Source organism: Phoxinus phoxinus (genome assembly GCF_949152265.1).
Source record: "Phoxinus phoxinus genome assembly, chromosome: 13".
NCBI lineage: Eukaryota > Metazoa > Chordata > Actinopteri > Cypriniformes > Leuciscidae > Phoxinus > Phoxinus phoxinus.
In genome coordinates, this window is record NC_136888.1 from 28546860 (window position 1) to 28569635 (window position 22776).

At 38.8% G+C, this 22776-nt stretch overlaps 1 protein-coding gene across 3 annotated transcripts in view; it reads left to right on the top strand.

The window, feature by feature from the left end:
• Positions 1-776: 776 nt before the first annotated feature.
• slc25a21 (solute carrier family 25 member 21) overlaps positions 777-22776 on the top strand; it is an 89144-nt gene continuing 67144 nt past the window's right edge. Inside the window, exons 1-3 of one of the 3 annotated variants that reach the window (XM_079632089.1) lie at positions 1180-1235; positions 1440-1521; positions 12485-12599. In XM_079632089.1, coding sequence (XP_079488215.1) covers positions 12503-12599 — 97 coding nt within the window. In that variant the 5' untranslated portion in view covers positions 1180-1235; positions 1440-1521; positions 12485-12502. Of the gene's footprint in view, positions 1236-1439; positions 1522-12484; positions 12600-22776 lie in introns of all 3 variants that reach the window. The other 2 variants (XM_079632090.1, XM_079632091.1) reach the window with 2 other exon arrangements.

Sequence of the window (22776 nt, forward strand, 5' to 3'; positions counted from 1 at the left end):
TTAGCGTCGCGCAAAGGAGGGGTTTGAAAAACGAGTCGTTGAACGATTCATTTGGGAGTCGGTGAGCAAATCAGGTAAAAATAAATGCATATTATACGAAAACAAAAGTGTTTTTTGTCATTGCATGCATGTAAAACTGTTATTGGGGACTCCCACAACAACATTAGGAACATTTTAAATGTCATAATAGGTGCCCTTTAAGATGATTTTTAAACCTGTTTAGTTGCAACTAACTTGGAACAGCTTATAATGTCCTTTGTATCTAAAATAAGTGTCTAAACTCTTATACATATTTATAATACACTTTACCCCGGTTTCACAGACAAGGCTTAAGCCTAGTCCCAGACTAAAATGCATGTTTGAGCTGTTTTAACTAAACGCAAGTTGCACTGACATAGGCTATCTTAAATATATCATGGCCATTGTTTTGTCTCAAGATGCACACCAGTAATGTTTTTTTTTTTTCTAAGCCACATTAATAAAAGCTACGTAAATGTCATAATTGAACTAAGGCCTAATGATGACTTTATCTAAGCCCTGTCTGTGAAACTGGGCCTTTAAGTCACAATAATATGAATTAAAATTGATGAATGGCATTAGGCTACATAAAATATTACTTAGCATTTATGTTTAAAAAGCATGCCAAACATTTCACACAAAAAAAAATGGTGTATTGTTTTATGTGATAAAACATTAAATATACAATTCAAAACTGAGCCAAAAGGCATTTGAACTTTTGGACGAAAGTGAAACGTGATGAACTACACGTGATTAGCACACCTGTGGGAATTTAAACGGAACTGACATCTAGGCGTAAAAAGTCGCCTTGAAACTACATACATTCACTGAAAATGCCTGAAAACGTTATTTCTGATAAAAGCTATAGCAAAAACTGTTTGCAGATGGGAACTGATTAGGTGTTTAATATAATACAGTGACATTCAGACGTGTATTTAAATGTGAAATACTGTATAAATAAGCAATAGTATCGTATTTATTAGCTTATTATTTCTACTTTATTAGATAATTCGTTCGCCCTCTGTCAGTGGCCCCAGTGAACTCTGAATCTGTCTCCGAGTTAAAATTAAACTGCATTGCCCAAGAGCGCGCGCCGCTCACACACACCGACTCCCTCTCGCGCGCCAGGAGTCAAGACGCCGCGTGTCAGAACAGCGCTGCATCTCCGTAACGCGAGGAACTACAATAAACAATCTTTCCTGATATCCCAAACTAAAGTAAGGTTTAAACACACACATGTGTAGTCCGCAGCACTATAAGATGCGGAGTATGACCACATTAACGTACTAACTAATTCCTATAGGCCTTTTCAATTTAATTACGCATTACATTTCACTGAGAAACTCTTAATAATGATACAATAACAATTCGGTTTAAAATGCGGCAACGCTGCTATAACATTTTTTTCCTTCTCGACATAGGCCCGGAAACAGAAAATGACATCTAAAAAGCAAAGTTTATTGAGAGAGGCGTCTCATCAGATCATTGCGGGTGGATCAGCAGGTAAGACGCCCTTCAACTTATATTTCACACAATCCGCAACTTTGTGTTTACCAACTCGTTCAGTCTCGCGCGCGGCTCGTGCACATTCGGCTGTTAGCAGACACTCCAAACCGCCATGAGGTGCGTGTGAAAGACTTTTCGTCAGGCATTTTGTAGTATAAATCTGTTTACGTTAAATAAATGTGTTTTGATTTGTAATTTTAAAGTTGACTAACGGACGAATCCTTCAACCGGATGTCTGTCTGGAGATGTACGCGGGATACACGCGCACTTCAGTTAGTTCCGTTTACAAATCGTTCCCTCAGTTTAAGACGCTTTCTCCACGGATTTATCTGTGCAATAATAACATATTTAGTTCAACAGCCAACAATGCCCAAATGACTCTTGCGTACATAGAACACAAATTGTTTTATTGATTGTTTTATGTAATATACATAGAGCAGACGGAAGGTCTGCACATTTGTAAAAAGCAATGATGCCAACTAGCCTTCTTTGCAAAAGGCTTCATTATTTTGAGCTGGTCAAATGTATTGGCAGAGAAATAGGAAAATCTACTCATTAGCTAACTTAACTTCTTTAATAAGAAAGAACCGGTGTAGTGGCGCATTATTTTGTGTGCCATAATTTGCCATTGCAGAAATTAAGTTTGTGTTCATCAAATTCTTGATGTCACAAGGTTTAAATAATCTCAATTGTGGAATAATTGTACTCTCTGGAATCTGGCAGACTGCAAAGTTTGAGCTTATATTGCTTGTATGATGATCTACCAGGCTATCTTAGCAGTGACAATGAAGGATTTACTTAAGGTACCGGGTTCTAAAATTAATCAATAACAACTTGCCCTTTTCATTTAATGAACTTTGCTTCATATTTAGCAAAACTCTTTCTTTCTTTCTTTCTTTCTTTCTTTCTTTCTTTCTTTCTTTCTTTCTTTCTTTCTTTCTTTCTTTCTTTCTTTCTTTCTTTCTTTCTTTCTTTCTTTCTTTCTTTCTTTCTTTCTTTCTTTTCTTTCACAGTGTTATAATAACCCAGTGTTATATTAGCTCGCACCTCCGGCACTTGTCATATTCCCTCCAGCTCCCTGTTAACGAGGCTGGGGAGCGAGAAAAGTTAATTTGTGTGTGACCTGGTCACAGGGATTGGGTCTGTGCTTGGCTTCTCTCAGACTTGGACTGACTCTCCAAAATTGCTTTTTTCCCCCCTTAAGGACACAAGAGTTAATGTCACTGCAGTGCGTTTTATATATCCTACCAGGACTCATTTTACAGCCTTTCCATCCAAGCATATATGGAGAAATTGGGGCATGTGTTAAAGTCTGAAATTGGGGAGAGTTAGGCTGTATTTAATAATAACCCAGTAATCCTGATGTCAAGTTTTTAATCTACCACAAGGGGGAAGCATTGTACTTGGCATTGATTGTAGTCTCAGAGCATTTCAAAATTTTTGCTTGTTTTTCATGGCTTATGGAAATGTAGCAAATGTGACTATCATTCTGTGACAGTCCATCTGTTGTAAAACCGACACATAAAAAATAATAATACACAAAAGCATGTGAGAGAAGGTCATTATGCGACAGAATTAATTGAAAATGTGTATACCATTTCATCAATTTGACTCAGATTTGAGTCTTTAAAAACACACATTTTAAATATCCACTCCGTCCTTTAAGTTTTGCCTCTTTAATGAGTCAATTAATTAATCAAATCTGTGTTTTACTAAATCAGGTTTTGTTTCTTGCAGTATATGACAGTATATTTATAAGTACATTACTGACGTGCCTTTTATTTAGGAAATATTCCATCTATATGGAGCTATTCATAAGACAATACACAGTGCACAGTTCAATCCAGCTTTAATTGTGAAAAATGGACCTGAATTAGTTTAGCCGGATATTGCGATCTTTGCATTTGCCCAATTATATAAAAAATTCTCTTTCATAAGTGTTCTTAATGGGAACTTATTTTCCTTTCATCATTTATCTTAGTATTATCCAGAAGGTCCGGAAGAACGGTCAGATGTTACCTTAAGTGTTTTTGGTATTGATTTCCTCTCCCTGCCCCTGTTATGCAGAGTAATTTGGTAAGATTTACACAAAAATGTTTTAGTTATGATTAGTTTCTGTGTAAACGTATCCGCCGACTGCAAATGGAGTGTGACGGGAAAAGACAGACAGCCTAAGTATAATTGAACTCAGTCCACAGCAGACCCTCACTTAAAACACACTCAGACCTCTACGGTTTTAACTGGTGCATAAGTGTGAAATAAAGTCTAGGAGCATCAGACGAATCAATCCATGTAGCCTCAATCGAGAAGAAGAAAGGAGTAAAGCGAGATCAAATAAATACAGGTAATTAAAATGAGGACTCTGGGAGAGATATTCACATTAGATCGTTTCCTCTCCGGCCCCACGACTGGCCGCTACAATCAGAGCTGAATTAGGCCTAATATTTATTTCCAGAAACAATTGTACATGCCTCAGCAGGGCAATGATTGGACATGTTGTGGACAGATGTTTAGATGAGCTCATGTTTGAATGTTGATTTTGGAGGGTTCTTCTAGTCTCCAAATCGCCGCCTTACACCCACTTCTGTGTCGTTTTAAGACGTTTGTCTTTTTGTCACTGGACACAGTGAATTCTGTGAGCAAGCCATATAATCAGAGTTCTAATGATATTTGTGTAATTATGCAGAAAGTTTGACTGCATTTTGTAGTTCGCTCCTCGATGTGTAGAAAACCGTTTTTGAAATGGGGCAAAAACGCAATTAAACCATAATAAACATTACAAAAACAAACAGAGGAGATTTATTGACTGCTACGACTAATTACCTCTAGAGGAAATGTGCAGGATCATAATGTCACAAGAAATCAGTTGACTGCAACCAGGCATGAAGTATAATGGTAACATATGCAGCAAGGAGCTCAGACTCTCCAAACAGATCATATACCTCCCACAGGTACCCGAAGTAGATGGGAGCAAGCCTTAAAAGAGCAAACACCACAAATGTGCGCAATATGCGTTTGTTTACATCGTGGATTACTTTCCACTGGTGATAAAACATCACTCCCTCTAAGTCTGACCCATACGCCTGCAAGAACTACTGTCGAACTACTGTTTGCATGAGCCGCATGTGGGTTGTCGCTGTTGTGTCAGCTGTTTATCAGAGAGCCGGGTCTTGAACGGATGGAGTTTAGTCTGCCGGGGTAATGTACGAGCCAGCCAGGGGCCGCCGACGTTATCTTAATGGTATGATTTATGGAGGTCGCGCGCTGAACTGAGCAGAGGATCCGCGACAGATGGGGACGTGCGTGGGAGACGTTTCTACTGTAGACGCGCACACACATACGCTCATCCATCATGCATTTTGTGTTGCTGTAAGCAATGAGGATAATTGCGGTGTTATGGTAAGAGTAGCGTGATTATGATTGTTCGACATGGGAGGCTGTGTCTGGGCGAGCGCTCGTGCTCGTGCTCGTGCTCGCGCTCGTGCTTTTTTTCCGGGGGGACATTTTTCAAATGAGGCCTTTGGAGCGAACTGAAAAGACTGAAAGGAACTGGCTGGCTACAATAAGTTCTATCGCCCGATAACGATGGTGATCTAATCAGTGATGTTAATGTTAACCACAATAATCTTTGATAAAACATAGGCCTATCCTTGGTGTTTGAATGACGTATGTGCCATTGGCATTTGAAATGCCTTTAAATGTTCTGAAATGATTTTTCTATGAAGAAATCTTGGCATATCTCTCGTGAGTGGGTAAACGCTGCATGTAAAGTCTGTTTACGGTTTAAGAATTGTTTTTTCTTTTGTGTTATTTTATTAAATGGTAACTAGCCTACTTCTGGCTCGGAGCTATTATTAATCAGTAGTGAATAAAGCTATTAAGGCAGTGTTTAAGATTAATGTTGTAGATAATTCAGCCTTTCTGAAATCTTGACCATAGTTAATGAAGTAATTGGATGCCTGTAAATGTAATAAAGTTTACAGCAATAATTGCAACTAATGATAACAACTAAAAAGAAGTGTTTCCATTGGGATACATCAAGATGCTCAGGGTGAACTTGACCTTCACCCTTCATGTTTATGGTCAAAAAAATTCATCAACAGTGTTTGAGGAGGGGAATGGTTTTCCACAATCCAATGCAAACTTGTATTCAATCAATTTTGGTAGGCTACGAATACAGTAACACCCACTTTTCTCAATGTAGTCTATTTCCAATGTATAACGCACAACATTTTTCATCAAATTTGCTGTCACTGTGTCACCTGAAAATATGTCATATTGCGGAAGTAAAATGGGTTGCGAAAACAATCATGTTGATTTTTTAAACCTTTTACACAGTCCCTCAAACAACCAAAAACAGGTGGTCTGACATAACATGAGAGTCAAGGGAGGAAAAAAAAGAGTCTGAGATGTCAGAGATTTCCAAAGGAATGAATATATTAGAACATGCAGTCATATTGGCCGAACACACTGTATTACATACAGTACCGTAATACAGCACATGGCAGCAATAACATAGCTGGAAAGGAAACTGGCTAACAAGCTATGCTTAATTGAGCACTTAGTCTAAGTAGTCAAGGGCCATAGTTTGAATGACCCTGTAGGAAAATGAAACTGCACGGTAGATGATACACTGTGTGTGTGCATGCATTTGCGTGTAAGCATTCACTTTTTCTTGGACCGCTGTCCAGTTGGCTGTTGTTCTACCTTGTAATTAGCACAGAATGCTGATATGTCTTTTGGCTGGAGAAGAGCTTTTGATGGAGCGATCACAACATTGCATTGATCGTAAAGTCTTGTATGAACGTATTCCCATAAAGGCTAAAAATAATCTTCTAAGGAGCTCTCCTTAAATTCACTTTAAATTCGTAATTGTTTCTCAATTTACCATGCTGTAATTTGCAATGACTTAACTGTGGTGAAAAACTTGTGTTTTGCTCTGTTTGAGAGACAAATCATTGTCCCGTTTCAGCTTTATATTGTCTGGAAACGTCGGGTGAATCTCTGCCCAGAGTTACAGTTCTGTTGTCGGCCTAGTTTGTCATTTGAAGGAGAACCAAACATGTCAGAATTTTTGGTCAAGTACAAATGTCAGATGAAACAAGGTCAAAAAGTAATGTATACATCTTAACTGAATCTAATTTGAGAAGCTAAATTGTAGAGAATTACAAACCTAGTCTTTTTATAGTAGAAATGTATGACTTATAATTAAACACATGTACGGTCAAAAACAACAAAAGCCCAAAAAGATTTAAGAACCGTTTTCTTGATTGTTGGTGTTTATGAATGTTTAGGTTCTTTGCACTTGTGTACAGTGGCTAAATATTAATGTCAATGCATTACATTATAATTACATCTTTAAAATAAATTATATTTGTAATGTATTATTTACACTACCATATAAAAGTGGGGTCAATATGATTTTTTTTTTTTTTTTTTTTAAGAACTTGGGCTAATAGTTTTATTAATTTCTGGAAGCATGAAATTGATAAAAAATGACAGTCAAGACAGTTAAATTATTGCTGTTCTTTTAAACATTCTTCATCAGAGAATCCTGAAAGAAATGTATCACGATTTCCACAAAAAATATTAAATAGTACAGTTGGTTTCAGCATTGATATTAATAAAAAATTATTTTTGGCCACCAATTCCGCATATTACAACGATTTCTGAAGGATCATGTGACACTGAAGTAATGATGCTGAAAATTCAGCTTTAGATATTTTTTTAAATAAATTATTATAAATGATTCAAATAGTTATTTTACTGTTTTTTCTGTATTTATGTTAACTGTATTTTTGATAAAAGAAATGCAATAGTAAGCATAAGACATTTTTCAAAAACACAAACCTTAGTGTTCAAAGTAAATGCAGAAATTACTAGGGAAGTTACTTCTGATTAAAAGTCTGATGTCATTTGATGCAGATGACACTTGCTTAATATTTTTAATGTAATGCAATGACATTACATTTTAAGTGCAGCGACGTATAAGTGTCCAAAATGTCCAAATCGTTTGGGGGAGCCGATATAAATATGAAGTTATGTGGACATCAATGTGTTTATATATATGTGTGTGTGTGTGTGAGAGAGAGAGTGTTAATGTTAATAGTTTCTAGAGTCAGAGCACAGGTCTTCAGCAGGGAGATGGCCTCTTCTGCTGGGTTAACCGACTCAAGATGAGCGCTGTGCGGGCAAGAGCTCAAATCATAATGTGATTTGTTGTGCTTGGGAGCCAATTTGAGTCTTTTCGGGAGAGATCCCTGCCCGGTCGCCGCTTGTGCGCTTGGCGAGGAGACTTTAATTAGAGAAGCTCAAATTTATAGACACTTTTGATTATGGCTGATCTTGAGTTGTAAAAGGATGACATTGCCTAGGAGGGGGAAGTTGGCAAAGGAAGCCGCACAATTTGATAATGAGAACCAAAGCTTAGGAGAAAGGCTTGTTTTGAATTTGTTTACACATTTATTATCCTTTCAAAAGGAGCGCTTCATCCAATAAAATCAGGACAGACACAGATGTCACAATCAAGAGGCAATAAGAAGGGATGGGGGGAGAAATGAAGCGGTTTCCATTATTATGTTTGAAATAAGGGCAATTATACAATGGAATAAAGATATAAAAAATGATGTTGGGTCATGGAAAAGTGCCCCTAGTTTTACGTTTTGAATTCCTGTTTTCTCATGTTACCAAGTGGCACTGGGTGGGCAATGGCAAGAAAGAAGGAGGGATTATTGCACAATTGTGATGCTGACTGGTTTATAAATTAGTTCTGAATGATTGACAGGATCTTAATCCAATAGGGGATTTGGCCAGAGAAGCTGTTTAAGGCCGAATCATAAAACAGTGCTGCAAGTGTTGTTTCAGAATGATCTGATCTGTGATTATATCCTCACTTTGATTGGGGTAATTTTTTTCCAGTCTGTGAAAAAGGCTGCATCATACCCAAATAACATGTCCACTAACATTTTTGGTCAGCCTCTAAATCTTAAGCTGTCATAATGTTGCAATAATCACTTCACTCTTCTGGTTTGTCTCCCCCTGTTTTCTGTCATCATGGAACTGTTGTAGTCGGCTGTCTTGCTTGCAGTTGCCAAACTTTGTGATAGGTGGCAGTAAAGAGCTATTTTGAAGTTTCACTTCCAGCCTTTATACATTTTTCACCAAGTGATGACGTTCAATGTTAAAGTTCAAGCTGAAAATGTAAAGCTTTTTATAGTCATAGAGAAGATTTATTCAGTTATAATTATGTAGGAGAATCGTATTGAACGAATGATAGTAAACCCTTTAATCTAGAAGCTGTTTGCATTGTGTACAATTGAGGAAAAATCCACATATAGGTTTTTTTTCCATCCAATGCAATGGACTGATTTTCTCTAGTGCTGTTATGAATTTTCAGTCACCTCACAAAAATGAAGCACAACTTCCTGTTTCGTTTTTCCTCTCTCTCCTGCTGTGATTCCTACGATGGTTTTAGCCTCATCAGTAATGAGTCTCAGGACTTCAAAGTCCCTCTGGACTTCATATGACGTGATCAAATAGTGCCGATTTCATTTCCCACAAAAGCAATGGCTACTAGCCAGTGGCTTAGCTAACATTCCAAGAACACTGCAATCTGTCATTTGCCCATCACTGTCCAACGCTCGGGCAACTCCACGGCAGGTGGCACTGCTCACCCTGACCGCGGCCTGACGTAGTTGACCAGCTCGTTCTCTTCCAGACGCTGAAGTCCTGAGAACATGTTCGTACCAACGTCAAGACGCTGGATGTTTGATAGAGAAATAAATGAGCTCAGAAGGGAAAAGGCATCTTCATCCTCGAGCGGTGTCTCGTACAGAATGAGACGTGCATGCAGAAGTCAGTGGAGCAGAGAGAAGACCACACATTCTGAGGGATCCTAGGGGCTCTCTGCTCGTTTTGAAGTGCAGTATGGTGGAAAGGTTAAGCTATCAGTCTGCCGACTGTGGCAGCAGCCTCTGATGAGAGATGACAGATGCTTTCTCCAGATAAAACCTTCCGGAAGGACACAACGACTGCTTTGCCGTAGAGGGTTGTGGATTAGGATCATATACGCATATGTAAAAGCAATCCACAGAAATTGTGCACTTTTTGTTGTTGTTGTTATTTGTGTTTTATACCATGGCCATTTATTCATAGATGCAGTGGACACATCACACTTAAATTTGTCATTCCTATAACAAAATGTCAAACCACGTTGAGTGCATGTCAGTGTACTCATTTTAATCAAAAGTTTTAAGAATACTTTATGGATTTTTTTTTTGATGATGATGATTTGCACGATTTTGAATGATTCTTTTTAAAAATATCACGTTTGGAGGTTGTTACAGCATGATATTTGACAAATCTTGCCTAATTAAAAAGTTTGAACTTAAAAGCAAACATTTTAAGAAACTTGCACCGCATAACTTTTTCAAAAGTTTTGTAAAAATATATATAATAATGTTATTATTTTATTAATAAATATAATATATATCAAATATAAAAAAGCAGTGAAGCAGTTTTGTGAAAATATTTTCAGAATAATAATAATTATAATAAAGGTTTATGCCAAACTACTTAAGCTTTTCTTTATTTCATTCAAAATATAATTTCTTAGAAATTAAAAAGTTCATAATTGAAAAGGTGTAAAAAAAAACAGTTCATTGACCCCAAGGTGTAAAAAAGATGAAAAATTCTGATTAAAGCTCTAGAATAATTTGTTTGCAAATGCCACTTAATGTTTTATGTAATAAATTATGTAATTTTGAGGCCACTGTAAATTCGACTAAAAGGATACATTTAAAACTCATATTTGATTCTTTATTCTACCTAACTGCATGAGCAGTATATTATACAGAAGCGTGTAATGTTCATAATCGGATGGCTCAGCAGGTGTGTGTTAGTATGAGGGTAGAAGCAAAGCTGATGAGATGGGAGATATATCTCCTCTGTAAGCACTTGTTCCTTCCCAGGAGCCCATTGCCGCCCATGTAGAAAGGAATCTAGTATGGCTCTGGTGTCAGGCTCTGTCATGCATGGCCAGGCTCTGGGGTGCTTTTGAAAACGGCCCTTTCCGCCTCAGTCGGCTGAATAGATGGAGCCCAAGGGGCACTTTCTCCACAGCCACCAATTTATCAGCTCATATCCAGACCGATATGGCCTGTCATTGCCTGCGCTTTCCCTGTTTGTCCCTCTCAATGTTTATAAATGGCAGTGAGTGAATGGCAATGCCTGGCGTAGAGGAAATGTCTCACTGTGATTATGTGCAGGTCGCTGCCGTTTTTGTGGGTCTGTTTGTGTTTTGATTGCTTAGGGAAATGTTTTGTTTGGTAATTTTTTTCCAACCCACCCGTGCATTCTCAGATTGAATTACATTTATGATACGTACTTGTAAGTATCCTGAAAGAAACGGGCACATTACACACACTACTAACACTAATAGTTATGAAAAATATGTAATGCAATCCACAGTTACATTATGGCTTTAATTTAAAATGTTCCCCCAAAATGGCTGGTCAGAGGGCTACAATAATTGTCCCGGGGGCAATTAGGTAGAATGGCTGCGGGAGCTGCAAAGTCATTTTGTAAGCCAAACATCCTGGTGCTGGGCTGCAGAATCCAGTCAGCTTGCGGGAAGCTGTTTGTGGGGAAGTGGATCAGGGTTTGTTTTCTTTCTCTGAGAACTCTGCCAGATGAGCAGCACCTGAATTTCAGCACCATTCTTTTCTCCTTCATCTTCATGTGACCAAAGCGATAAATTATGGGAAAACCATGTCTAATTTTAATCTGAATCCCACAAATTATTTTATGGTGAAATAAAATAACATTAAACATATTATGACTTTAAAACCCGATTGAATGAGCCACATTTGAAGCCTTTATAATGCAACAGTCGGGTTCCAGAAGATTAATTCCAGATTAATTTTCTACCTAATGGAATTTATTTAAAAAAAATAACAATGTATAAACCTTTATAGACAGACCTACTGTGAGCTACGAGATTGTTGATTGGTGGTACAGTATATGCTTTTGTTAAAGCCATCAGCCTGCTTATTTGTTTAAATAACTGTTAAAATTATTTAGCATTCTTTAGTGGTCTTTTGTTCTCACAAAGCAATGCGAATGACATAATAGAGTCAGTCTTTCTACGGTCTCAAAATATTTAGATATTTGCAATAAACTTGCAATAAATTTGTTGTTTGAATGTATTTACACAGTAAACAGTGTTTACCTTTTGTCTTTTTGTCAGATTTTTAAATACTGGTAAAAATGAACGGATATAAATAGTTCCACAACCAAGACTGGTGAAAAAGTGGGTGGACACTGTTTCACTCAATCGACCTAAATTATGATGTGATGAATGTGAGATGGACTGAGACTCTTAACTCTGCATTTAACTTTAAAATGTACAAAATCTAGTGGTAAACATTGAATTCTATATATATTCTATATTAATGCAAACATATGTGATTGCTGTAATTATTGGCCTAAAATATTAGTGCCATATTATTATTATCTTAAATTGTTTTTATCAGTTATATTTATAGGCTACCTTTTTTTTCTCCACAACATTACCAGAAAAAAATACCAGAAATATGTAAATAATAATAATAATATTACAATAGATTAATCTATTGCTTAAATGTGTCCCTGTACCTATACACATTACTATATCTATATATGTATGTATTTGACTGCCCCCCCCCCCCCCCCCCCCCACACACACACACACAATGTGTGTATATGTCATTGGTTCCTTCCTTTGTATAAGCTATTATGTCATGTTGTCATGCTTTGTTCAATAAAAAAGTTTAAATGTTGCTTAGCAACAGAAAATACATTTATTTCGATTTTTTATGTACTTATTTATTTATGTGGTAAAAAAAAAAACTAATGTTACCATGGCTGACATTGTGTAAATGCTTGAACTGTGATAAAATGCACAGTTATTGCTTCATTGCAGGGTTCCTCAAATCCAGCCATGGAGGGCCAATACCCAGCAGAGTTTTGCTCCATCCCTAATCAAAGACACATGAAGCTAATAATCAAGGTCTTCAGAGTTACTAGAAAAATTGCAGGTAGGTGAGTTTGATAAGTTTTTGGGCTAAACTCTGCAGGACAGCTGGATTTGAGAAACCCTCCTTTATTTGCAATGATATTGAGTAAACGTAAGAGTGGAAAATGTGATGAACGCATTCAATTAGTGATGCTGAAAATCTCAAGAAAACAATGCAGAAAAATGTGACCTGGTCAGACAGAAAGCAGGCACAAATGTGGAAATTTGTTGTATCTCAGCGCTCTGTTAGGTCACACACCTGATATAAAGCGGGCCAGCTTTAGCAGTCTGAATAAGTCTATGCTTTATAAACCAGAAGCTGAGCAGCTCATAAGTGATATCCATCATCACAAGGGGCAGAGCCGACAGACCTGTCTTTGAAAATGGAAAAAAAAAAACAGTGGTGTGGGAAAAATGAGTGTAATGTGCATTTTGCATGTGGATAAATTAAGTGTCATTCTGTCATAGGCACTGAGCTGCCTGAATGGAAGACACAGTCCATTTATTAGTCATGCTAGAGGACCTTATTATTTTCCTTAACTTCACTTAAAAACTAAAATATGAGAAAATGAGCAAAAGAACAAGGCTTATAATTGCCTTCACAAATGAACAAAAATTAGTTTAGGCCCAGATCCAGGAATTGCTAATGAACAAACCATGACATCATTCTAGTGTTGTCAGAGAATTAACTTGTTTAGTATAACCCCTCTCTGTCACCTTGGCAAGGAATCTCACTTTTGCATAAAACGGCCATTTTTCCAACTTAAAGTGGTATGTTTAATGTGGAATAAAGGCACTTTAAGAAGCGCATGAAAAATGAACAGCACTCTGTCATTTTGTTTGGTTCTCTTGAATTTTTGTTTAGTTTTCTTACATTTGGGGGAGGAGCAATGGGATATTTGTCACTCTTGAGTTAGCACAGTCTCTTTTGGCCGAGATGAGTGAGGTTTGCCATCGCTCCCCTAAAAACAACAAGGCACTCCTGCCAAGCTTCCTAGTTAATTAGCGAAGCATTTCACACGCTGCATAACATCAAAAAGGAAATGGAAAAGTGACAAATTTGGAGAGTTTGGCAGGGTGTGAGAGAGTGTCAGGCTGAGCTTGGGAGCTTGAGGTTTCCCAAGCAGTCCTGTTACCTGGACAGGTTCTACACTGTTCGGGTCTTTTGCTCATTATATTCAGAGCGTATCAGAGGCATTTGTTTCCATCAGAAATATTTCCCCCTAAAGTCATCATTAGCCTTGATTAGTTTTGTTTTATTTACAAGCTCTTCCCCAAACTGAATTTGAAAGCTAAGAGAAGAACAAAAGGAATGTGTCGAATTAAAGTTTAATGTACCCACGGAGTGAAGTCTGTGCGGAAAGACGAGTTGAAATATTTTGTTTTTAGCTTTTTTTTCCCAGCTATACGTAGATCGGATTGTGTTTTATGTTGAATTAAATCGTTCTGGCTAGAAAACAGTTGCCGACTCATTAAAGGATGATTAGTTTGTTCATTTGCAATTTTTTTTAAATGAGGTGAAAGCTAGTACATTCATATTGTGCTATTGTCTGTATTGCAACGACACTTGTTTTATTAATCTCCTCCAATCAAATATTCACTAAGAGCCTCACTTCTTTGCAGAAAATTATAAGAGCTATCCTATAAATTACAGAATGTTAAAAAAGAAAAACTGATCCCTCTATTCCATGCCTGACTTTTATAGGCTGGTAGGCGTCCATATCCATGTAATGATAACTGCCAAATGTTACAAGAAAAAAATAGCAATGCTTTATTTCCCAGCACTCTCAGCATTTTCAAAAATGTCAACCAGAGAATTCTACAGCTTGAAACGGCAGCTCACATAAAGCATGATTGACATACATCACACCTGTTCTTAACCTGATCATATCTTCATCCAGAATCTTCCCTCCTGCAACAGACTGCTCAATCCCCACCCAACTCCGCTATAAGCCTGGGCAAACTGTCACCGCATCAGCCGCAACAGTCTGGGGAGTTGAACTTGACTGGAACATATGTCTTCAATTTTAATAGCCCTTCATTCCCCCAGATGGCCTGGAGGGGGGAAGGTTGCCTGAGAAGCTGCGTTTCATGTAAGAATAATTTGTGTTAAGTAGCTGGGCGATCTGTTTGTTACGCTAGAGCTGACAGTTTGTTTATGTTTCTTGAGGAGTATGATGGATGGGGCAGGAGTTGATGCTAATTAGGCTAAATTGTTGCTAAGAATGCAGTGGGCCTGCGCCACACTGCATAGGCCAGCTCCCATTGTTCCTGTCTCTTCGCACTCGAGGCGTAATTGAATGGAGCTTGCAGCCATTCATCATTGTAGCGAGAGGCAGGAACAGGAAGTTAGAGTCTGAGGCACTATGGACAGGGAGGGCTGGGGTACGAACTGGTTGGGCATGGGTGACGGTGATGGGACACGTCACAGCGATCTCTCATGTTGTCTTTAAATCTGTATTGACAGACACACTCAGAGTCTGTTCCAAAACCCTAGGGAGCTACCTCGCTGCCTAATAATGCTTACATTGCCAAATTGTATCATCCTAACAGAGATGGAACCTCATAGATGGGCTATTTCAAACACTACGCTCCACATTGATTAAAGGTGCAATAGGTGATCTGGGAAATGCTAACTTTAGCCTGCTAGCATTGAAAGCATACGATCCGTGCAAATCACCATCCGAAGAAACGCCTCCTCCAAAACAGGAACGCGCACGGACCAGAAGAGAGACGACCAGAGACAACGTTATTGGATTACATCATGTGTCATTCACCGTTGAGAAAACTTTACGTCGTTATTGTGTTTCTCACTGGACTGTAAACAACAAATTGCCATTCTCGCTCTGTCCGCACAGCATACGTGAACGAGCTGATGATGTATGATGTCTGCGTGAACCGGCTGCACAGTGGTATACAAACACACATAGTGATTGCTATCAGGATATGAGGAGACTTTCAACCAGCATTACAAAAATTCTGTAGAGAATCACCTATTGCACCTTTAAATGGTATAATTTATTATGAATTATTTTAACTTTTTTTAAATCAATTGTTGTTGGTATATAATGAATTCTAAGTACATGTTTGACTAAATGGTAAGTTGGCATACATTCTGGTTAATCCTCCATCTTGAATTTACTTTTTTCACTGAGCTTGTTGCAGTTTATTCTTGGATTACATTGTCTTTGAAGAATACATGCCATTCTGCCTGAAAACAAATTATCTTAAGAGGCAGCTTCTTTTTTTTTATCTTTTGGAATAGACTTTGCATTGGGAGCGTTCCTGTGATGCTTTAAATGTCTCACTAAAAAACCCACTAGGTTTTGAAACGGCTGAATTCTCACAGTCTGTAAATTGAATGTGTCCTAAGTGAATAAGCAGTAAGCAGAGGAATATTTGCATTAATAATGCTAATAACGTAATGCTGGATCTCTAGAAATGATTTCTTTACATAGAATGGTGGCTTCAACTTTCTTGCATCATATAATGTGAGACACTTCCTCTGTACCACTTCCTCTGTTCTTATACCTATCCCTCCATGCGTCCTGTTCCTTAATTTCACCCATACATTGCTAGTGGCACCTTCTCAATGTTCACCTTAATTTGTTTTCTCCCCTTTCCCCCTTCATTTATTTTCTTTGGTCTGCCCTTTTCCTGAAGCAGGAAAGTGAGGAAATGACCATTACAAATCTGTAGACTTGTGGTCCACAGCCCAGCAGGCCAAGACCCCCAATCATCCACCCCATCCACACGTGCCCCTGACAGCCATGGTAATGACCTCCACTCAGATTGCCGTGCCTCTCACTGTAAGGGTGTTACAGGGTGACTTCCGCCTTACTGTAACTTTGCTAAACGAAGACACGTGAGGACCACACTCAGAACCCTCGTCTCACATCAGCTCTGTATTACGTTGCAAACGGACAGAACCTGGCACCAGTCAGCACCCTTGACCTTCCAAGTCCGATCTCCTTAAGTCGGAGAAAGCATTGTTTACTGTGCCCTACAAATGTTTGTGTAGAAACGTGTGTTAGCAATTAGCCTCAAATACGTACATTCACCATACAGCAATGCCATCTGCAAACAACAGCATTATGACAGGGTGGAGGGGATGGGTTGGCTTGTGAAAGAGAGCAGAGCATGCTCAAGATGGGTTCAACTTCAGAGAGGTACACTTAAATTGTTCTGGATGACTGTTACTTAACTAGCTCCTAGCTAGCATGGGATAGGTTAGCATTGTCTCTAGTCATGAGCTAAACAAACAATGTCCTTTCAACAGTGCTTCAATCGACTAATTATGTTGGCAAATGTAAGACAACCTCTTGACATGTTAGAGATCTTGCAAACCTACAACAAAATGTCTGAACAAAGGCCTAGCATCAAATATGCTTTGACACTTCGATGTTCCCTTGTGTGCTTGATGTGCTTGAAGTTTGATTGAGCTAGGGTTGCCAACTTTCACTTTCTTTCTTTTAGAGAAATAGGGGGCACTCTTCATTTCTTTGTACCACATATGCACTTTGAGATTTCAATCAGATTAATACTACATGCAAAACTCAACAAATAAAAGTTATTTTGATCCTTCCCCTTGTTAGCACTCTTCCACCATTCACAAAGTGTTTTGTGTTTCACATCCATCTTTTATGATTTGGTTTCCATTTTTGCATGTTAAATCAAATTTCAATTTCACCCTTTCATGTCAATAAAGAATCTCTAGTCTCACTAATACGATACTCCTTACTAACACGTGTTGCTACTAATTATACAACTCTGTCCAGAGTTGTACATCCAATATTGTTATAATAACCCATGACCAAGCTTTTCTGGCAAACACAAATGCTTTCAACCTGAGCAGTTTATTCGTGACCTTGCTAGATACTCTGGGCAAAGTCTTATTATCATATAATCCATCTATCAAGGTATGTGTCAGATGATTGGTGGGACACATTTCTGCAGGCTTAAAAGCTGCATATACATGTTTGGTTGTAGGTTACGGACTTGATGGGGGAGGTCAGAAGAAGGAAGTGAGTGTGTTCGGATGGGCGAGAGTGAAACCTGAGCATGATTGAGTTAGGGAAAGGAGAAGAAGCCCTCCGGCTCAGAGTCGGATGTTGTGTGTATACATAGGAGTCCTGTCATGCTACCCTTTACGCAAGCGGAGACCGACTTACAAATTGCAATGGGACTTTTTTGAATGCCAGAGGTAGTTTTGCGTCCATTGCGGTGCACATAAGGAGGTCGTGTAAGTGTGTGTGGTAGTGTGCAATTGTACCTGTACATCCTCATTTTGTATGAGCACTGACAATGCAAATGCACACAGATGTTTGCATTCGTTATTTAAGGCCGTTCTTGATCCGAGATCACACAAGACCACATAAATGGATTCTGATTCTTTATATTTTTCCCAAATTATCTGCACTTTCTTGTGGATTTTGTAAAACGCAAATAATGAAGAATCGATTCAATTAACTAATCAAATTCTCAGCCTCCACAAAAAAATCTTGTGCTTCCTTTTCTTGTTTTCCTTGCTTGTTTTTTTTAACTAGGAATTTGTTCTTGCTGCTTGCTCCACCGTTCTTTGTCTTTGATTTGGCACAGCTTGTGAGGTGCTTTTTTAACTGTGGGAAAAAATGTCCCGAACGAAGAGCGGAGTGGAGGCGCCGTTCAGCGCTGAAGAAACGTTAAGCAAAAGCAGATGTTATAAAGTTTACAGAAATCAGAACATTATTTTCCTGTTTCCATCGCATTCTTCTAAACACTTAGTGAACAAGCTTTGAAGTCACCCAAGAAATCTAGTCTGCGGGAGGAACGATAGTATCTCGTAGGGGAACAGCATGAGGGAGGGGCAGAGGCGTCTCTCCTCCAGCATTGCTCTGTCAGAACCAGTTTTGCACTGATGCAGACAGAGCCATTCAAGGCCATGGCAGACACCGCCCCCTGCACACGCCAACACCACTGTGGTCCTCGACGTAGATGGCTGTGTGTATAGGTCCATGTATCCAAGAGAGATCAGAAAAATCCCGAATCTCTTAGAGGCACACCACAGGACGTGAGCAATAGGGCAAGGGACCACTTTGCTTTTATTTCAGTGAAGCAAGGCAATCAAAGAGTCTTCGAGTGTCTCTAACCTGAAGCAGCTTGTTGGCCTCTACTCTATTGTTTCAAAGTCGAAATTCATTTCATGTACACTTGTTTTTGATTTAGCAAGGCAAATCACTCTTATTATCTTGAATTAGGAGGAAAGGAGACAAACAAGTGTGTTTTCCTGTTTCAGCTCTGCAAGTTGAGCTCTGGGTCAGCTCAGCGCTTGTAGCATGGTGATTTGTTGTGGCATGGGAATGGGACAGATGGCCATGTGTCTCTGACACACAAAAAGATCTCAGTGTCACCGTCACTTCCTGCAGTCAGGATGCCTTCAAACCTCATCATAATATATACTGTACATAGATGTTGTTTCTGATCTTAATTCAGCCCTCCCAACCCTACATATATTGCATTCAGTCTTTTCCCCCTTCTCTATGTTTATTGTGAGCCTTTGTTTATGTTTGGATAAGGGACTGGTACAGGCCCAAAGCGAGGTGAGCTGTTTCTCTTCTCTTCTTTGTATATCCTTTGTGGTCAATGTTAATGTTTAGGTGAATTCTTTCTTTTAAGGGATGGCATCTGCGCCCAAGGTTATTTTTTCAAATGTTTCCTTCAATTTTCTTTTTTCAAAAAGTCAGAACCTTGCTCAACTAAACAAGACCTACTGTAGTATAAACCCCACAAAAGATGGCGTGAAAGCTTTAGTTACTGTTAGACTTTTCAATTTCTGTAGAAAACACGAATGGTACCCACCACCATCATTCTGGCCATTTTGGGTGGTTTTCAAGTTGTTTCTAGGATGTTCTGGCTGTGAGTTAAATTACCACTTAAAATTCACAGAGCTTCCTCCTAAAAGGGTAGCCATCCTTGCTTCTGGAGGGTTTCCTTCCTGCAGACATCAGTTACATCCTTGCTCCAATGCACCTTCTGTTCCTGAAGATCTTATTAGTTGTGTTTCAGGTGTGTTTGGCTGTGTCTGAATCACCACCTATACCCTTAAATAGGGAACTATTTGAACGGACAGCCATTTGTAGTGGTGTCCAAAACCATTGTGGACATTATCGAGTGCAGTCATTCAATCCCACAATGCACCGCAACAACGAGTGTACAACCATTTACACTCAATGGCTAGAGTATACCCTTAATGCACTGTGACGGTCATGCCGAATTCATTTCTGTTTCTCACAAATATTGCAGGACTAGTTCCACACTAAAGTTCAATACTTAGGTTTGAGTTGTTTTTTTTAAAAACGACAACTCATGTATGAGCAATATTAATTGAGATGGTTCCCGTAGGAAACACCACGAATTAGTGCTGTAAGTCATTAGTGGATAGCTCAGGGGTTCCTTGAGTGTGAGTTAATGTCCAAGTCCTGGAAGGCCCCTGGAAAGAAATGACGTTGAGGAAAGATGGCTGCAGGCATTTCTGCAGCAGAGAGCTTCTCCTTATGTGTTTAGATTGCTTCTCCACGCACATCAAACTGTTATCATTGGCTGGACGGCTGGTGATGCTGCTCCACTGGAAAGGCTCTGGTGTGAATTTTACTGGAGGACAGGGAACACAGATCATAAAAGCTGCCTGAGTTTGAGTCGTGAGCCCAGACGAGCTGATGTGGCCCTTGCCTTCACTTCCCACCATCTGCTCAAGCGCCCACAAACTGGAATGGAATCGGAGTGTGTGAATGGAAGACCAGAGGGAGCCAAATAGAGAGAAGCTGAGTGAGAGAAGGAGAATCTTACCTCACACATGTGGGCACAGGGCTGTATTTTGACAGTAAGTGCCATAAAAGCAAAACCAAAAAAAGTGTTTTTCCCTACCTGTGGCTCATGACATCATGAGCCAAATATGTTTTGAGTGAAATCCATTTATTGCCCAGTGTAAACGGCCGGTGGGGGAATCACAGGGGAAGATAAAACAACAGCCTGTCTTTGCTCTTTAATGGAAGCACTGCTCATTGCCTCCCCTTGCGCCATGGCATTAGGGCTCCAGATGCATTGGCCACCCTGCAAGCTCATCCATCTATCTAGTTTTTTCCGTAGCTCCTTTCTTTCCCATCACATGCTTTTTCCAGCGTGCAGACCTGCAGCAATGCTGCCTGGCTGAACAACAGAGGCCCAAGGTAGATGGACGTTCCTGTCCACCGTCCCAACCTCTAACCTCCTCTGGACTCTGAGACTGTCCATGGTGCCCAGGAGGGGTCAGGACCCCGATGTGACCGAGGGCCTGGGGTCAGCTGGAGGAAGAGGCTTCCGCTGCCCGCTGGCTTTGGGTGTGAAAGAGCAGAAAACAAGGAGTGAAAGATGGCCCAGGAGAGCATGAGCCAAGCCATGAAAGTTTAAACAAATACAAGGAGGAAAAAAGTTACCTTGGTGGTCTTGCACTCTTTCCCCAGCTGATGTTTTGTTTTTTTGACAGGCCTTATTTTGAGAATCAGAATTGAGCCAGAGACAGTACTCTTCGTTGCCAGTGTGGGGCGTAATTAGTGATGTTCAGAGACATCATTAATATGTCTCTAGGTCTTCTGCCGTACCCAATTAGTTTATTACTATAATTGCAAATTGTTGTAAATAATAACAAATAGTAGTCATGATTAAGATTTTAAATAATATATAATGATAATAAGTACTTTTTCCCCAAAAAAATTACCATTACATTTCATGCAGGATCGTGTGGGGAAAGCATGTTGCCCAAGCTTTTTCTTTGTTTATGAGAGTGTAGGGCATATAATATTTATCTCAGGGAGAATGTTTATATGTATTTTTGATCACAGAGGATTATACGGATGTAGCTCTGATATTTTGTGCGTGCGTGTGTGTGTGCACGTTCGTGTTCGTGTTCTTACATACCATATGGTTTGTGTGATGTTATTAATTTGACACAATAATTTTAGAAACACTGATAGAAGGTGTTTATGAAATTTACAAAATCTGAAATAGAAATATGATAATATTATAGCTTTATGGTTTAGATTTTATATATTGCGTTCTATCACAACATTCTGGTTGGTCAAATACTGTATTTCTGAATATTGACTTGTGAATAATATGGGCCGTTTAGTCTATTGGTGGCCTTAACAAGAATGCTCATAGAATTATTTGAACTCAAATTAATATTTCTTGTCCAAGTATTTTTTTTTTTTTATTTGATATCATAAAAATTGCAGTAAAATACATGGGATTAGCAGGTATTAACACAAAATAAACTATTCAAGGTGATACAAGCCATGATCAATCTGTCAAGATTGCATTCAGAGATTTACAGATTTGTATGACTTTTTTTATTTTTATTTATTCTTTAGAGACTGTATAACTGTAATATAAAAAAAATAGTGCTGGTCTCCAAACCCTTGAAATGAAAACAATATGAACTAACAAAACATGGCACATCTCCTCTGCAGGTTATCAAAGAAAGGTTATCAAAGCCTTTTTTCCTTGATATTTTCAGTCATTTGCCTTTTGCAAATAAAAAGATAACACTTAATGAAATGTATTTCTTTTTTCAAATTCGGGCCAATTAAGCAAATTAACAAAGTAATTCAGTAATGTGAGGTATACAAATTAATGTAATATTTTCTTTCTGTATGCTGTGTGTTTGCTGTGTTTGCCTTAAGGCAATGTGGTACTGCCAATAGTCTAATTTGCAGACACTGTATTTCTTTATGTCACTTACCCATAAATAACACTGTAAATGATTTGAGAAGTAGTTTGTGTGACCTTAGTCGTCACTAGATAAACTCCCTCTGGCTTCAGGCAAGTTAATTTATGTCTGTATCAAACTGAGGTGAGTCACGTGAAGAAATCAGCTGTCCTACTAAGAAATTGTTTGAGCAGAAAATACGTTTATTGGTTTGCAGTGAACTGTGTTGTATCTTTTTGGGGGACTCTGCTGGGCTGAAGTCGAGGTGTTTCTTACATGCCTCCCTATGGAAGCGATGAAATGTGTGCTTTAAATCTACTCAGTTTATCTATGGAGTGGAGGATGGAAGAATAACACATCATGCACTTTGTTCACCCCAGCCTGCAGTAAAAAATTAAGAATTACACAGTGAAAGACAGTTTAACTTGTGGTCGTAAATAACTTTTACTCTTCTCTGGCTCAGTGATAGTGACTTTGG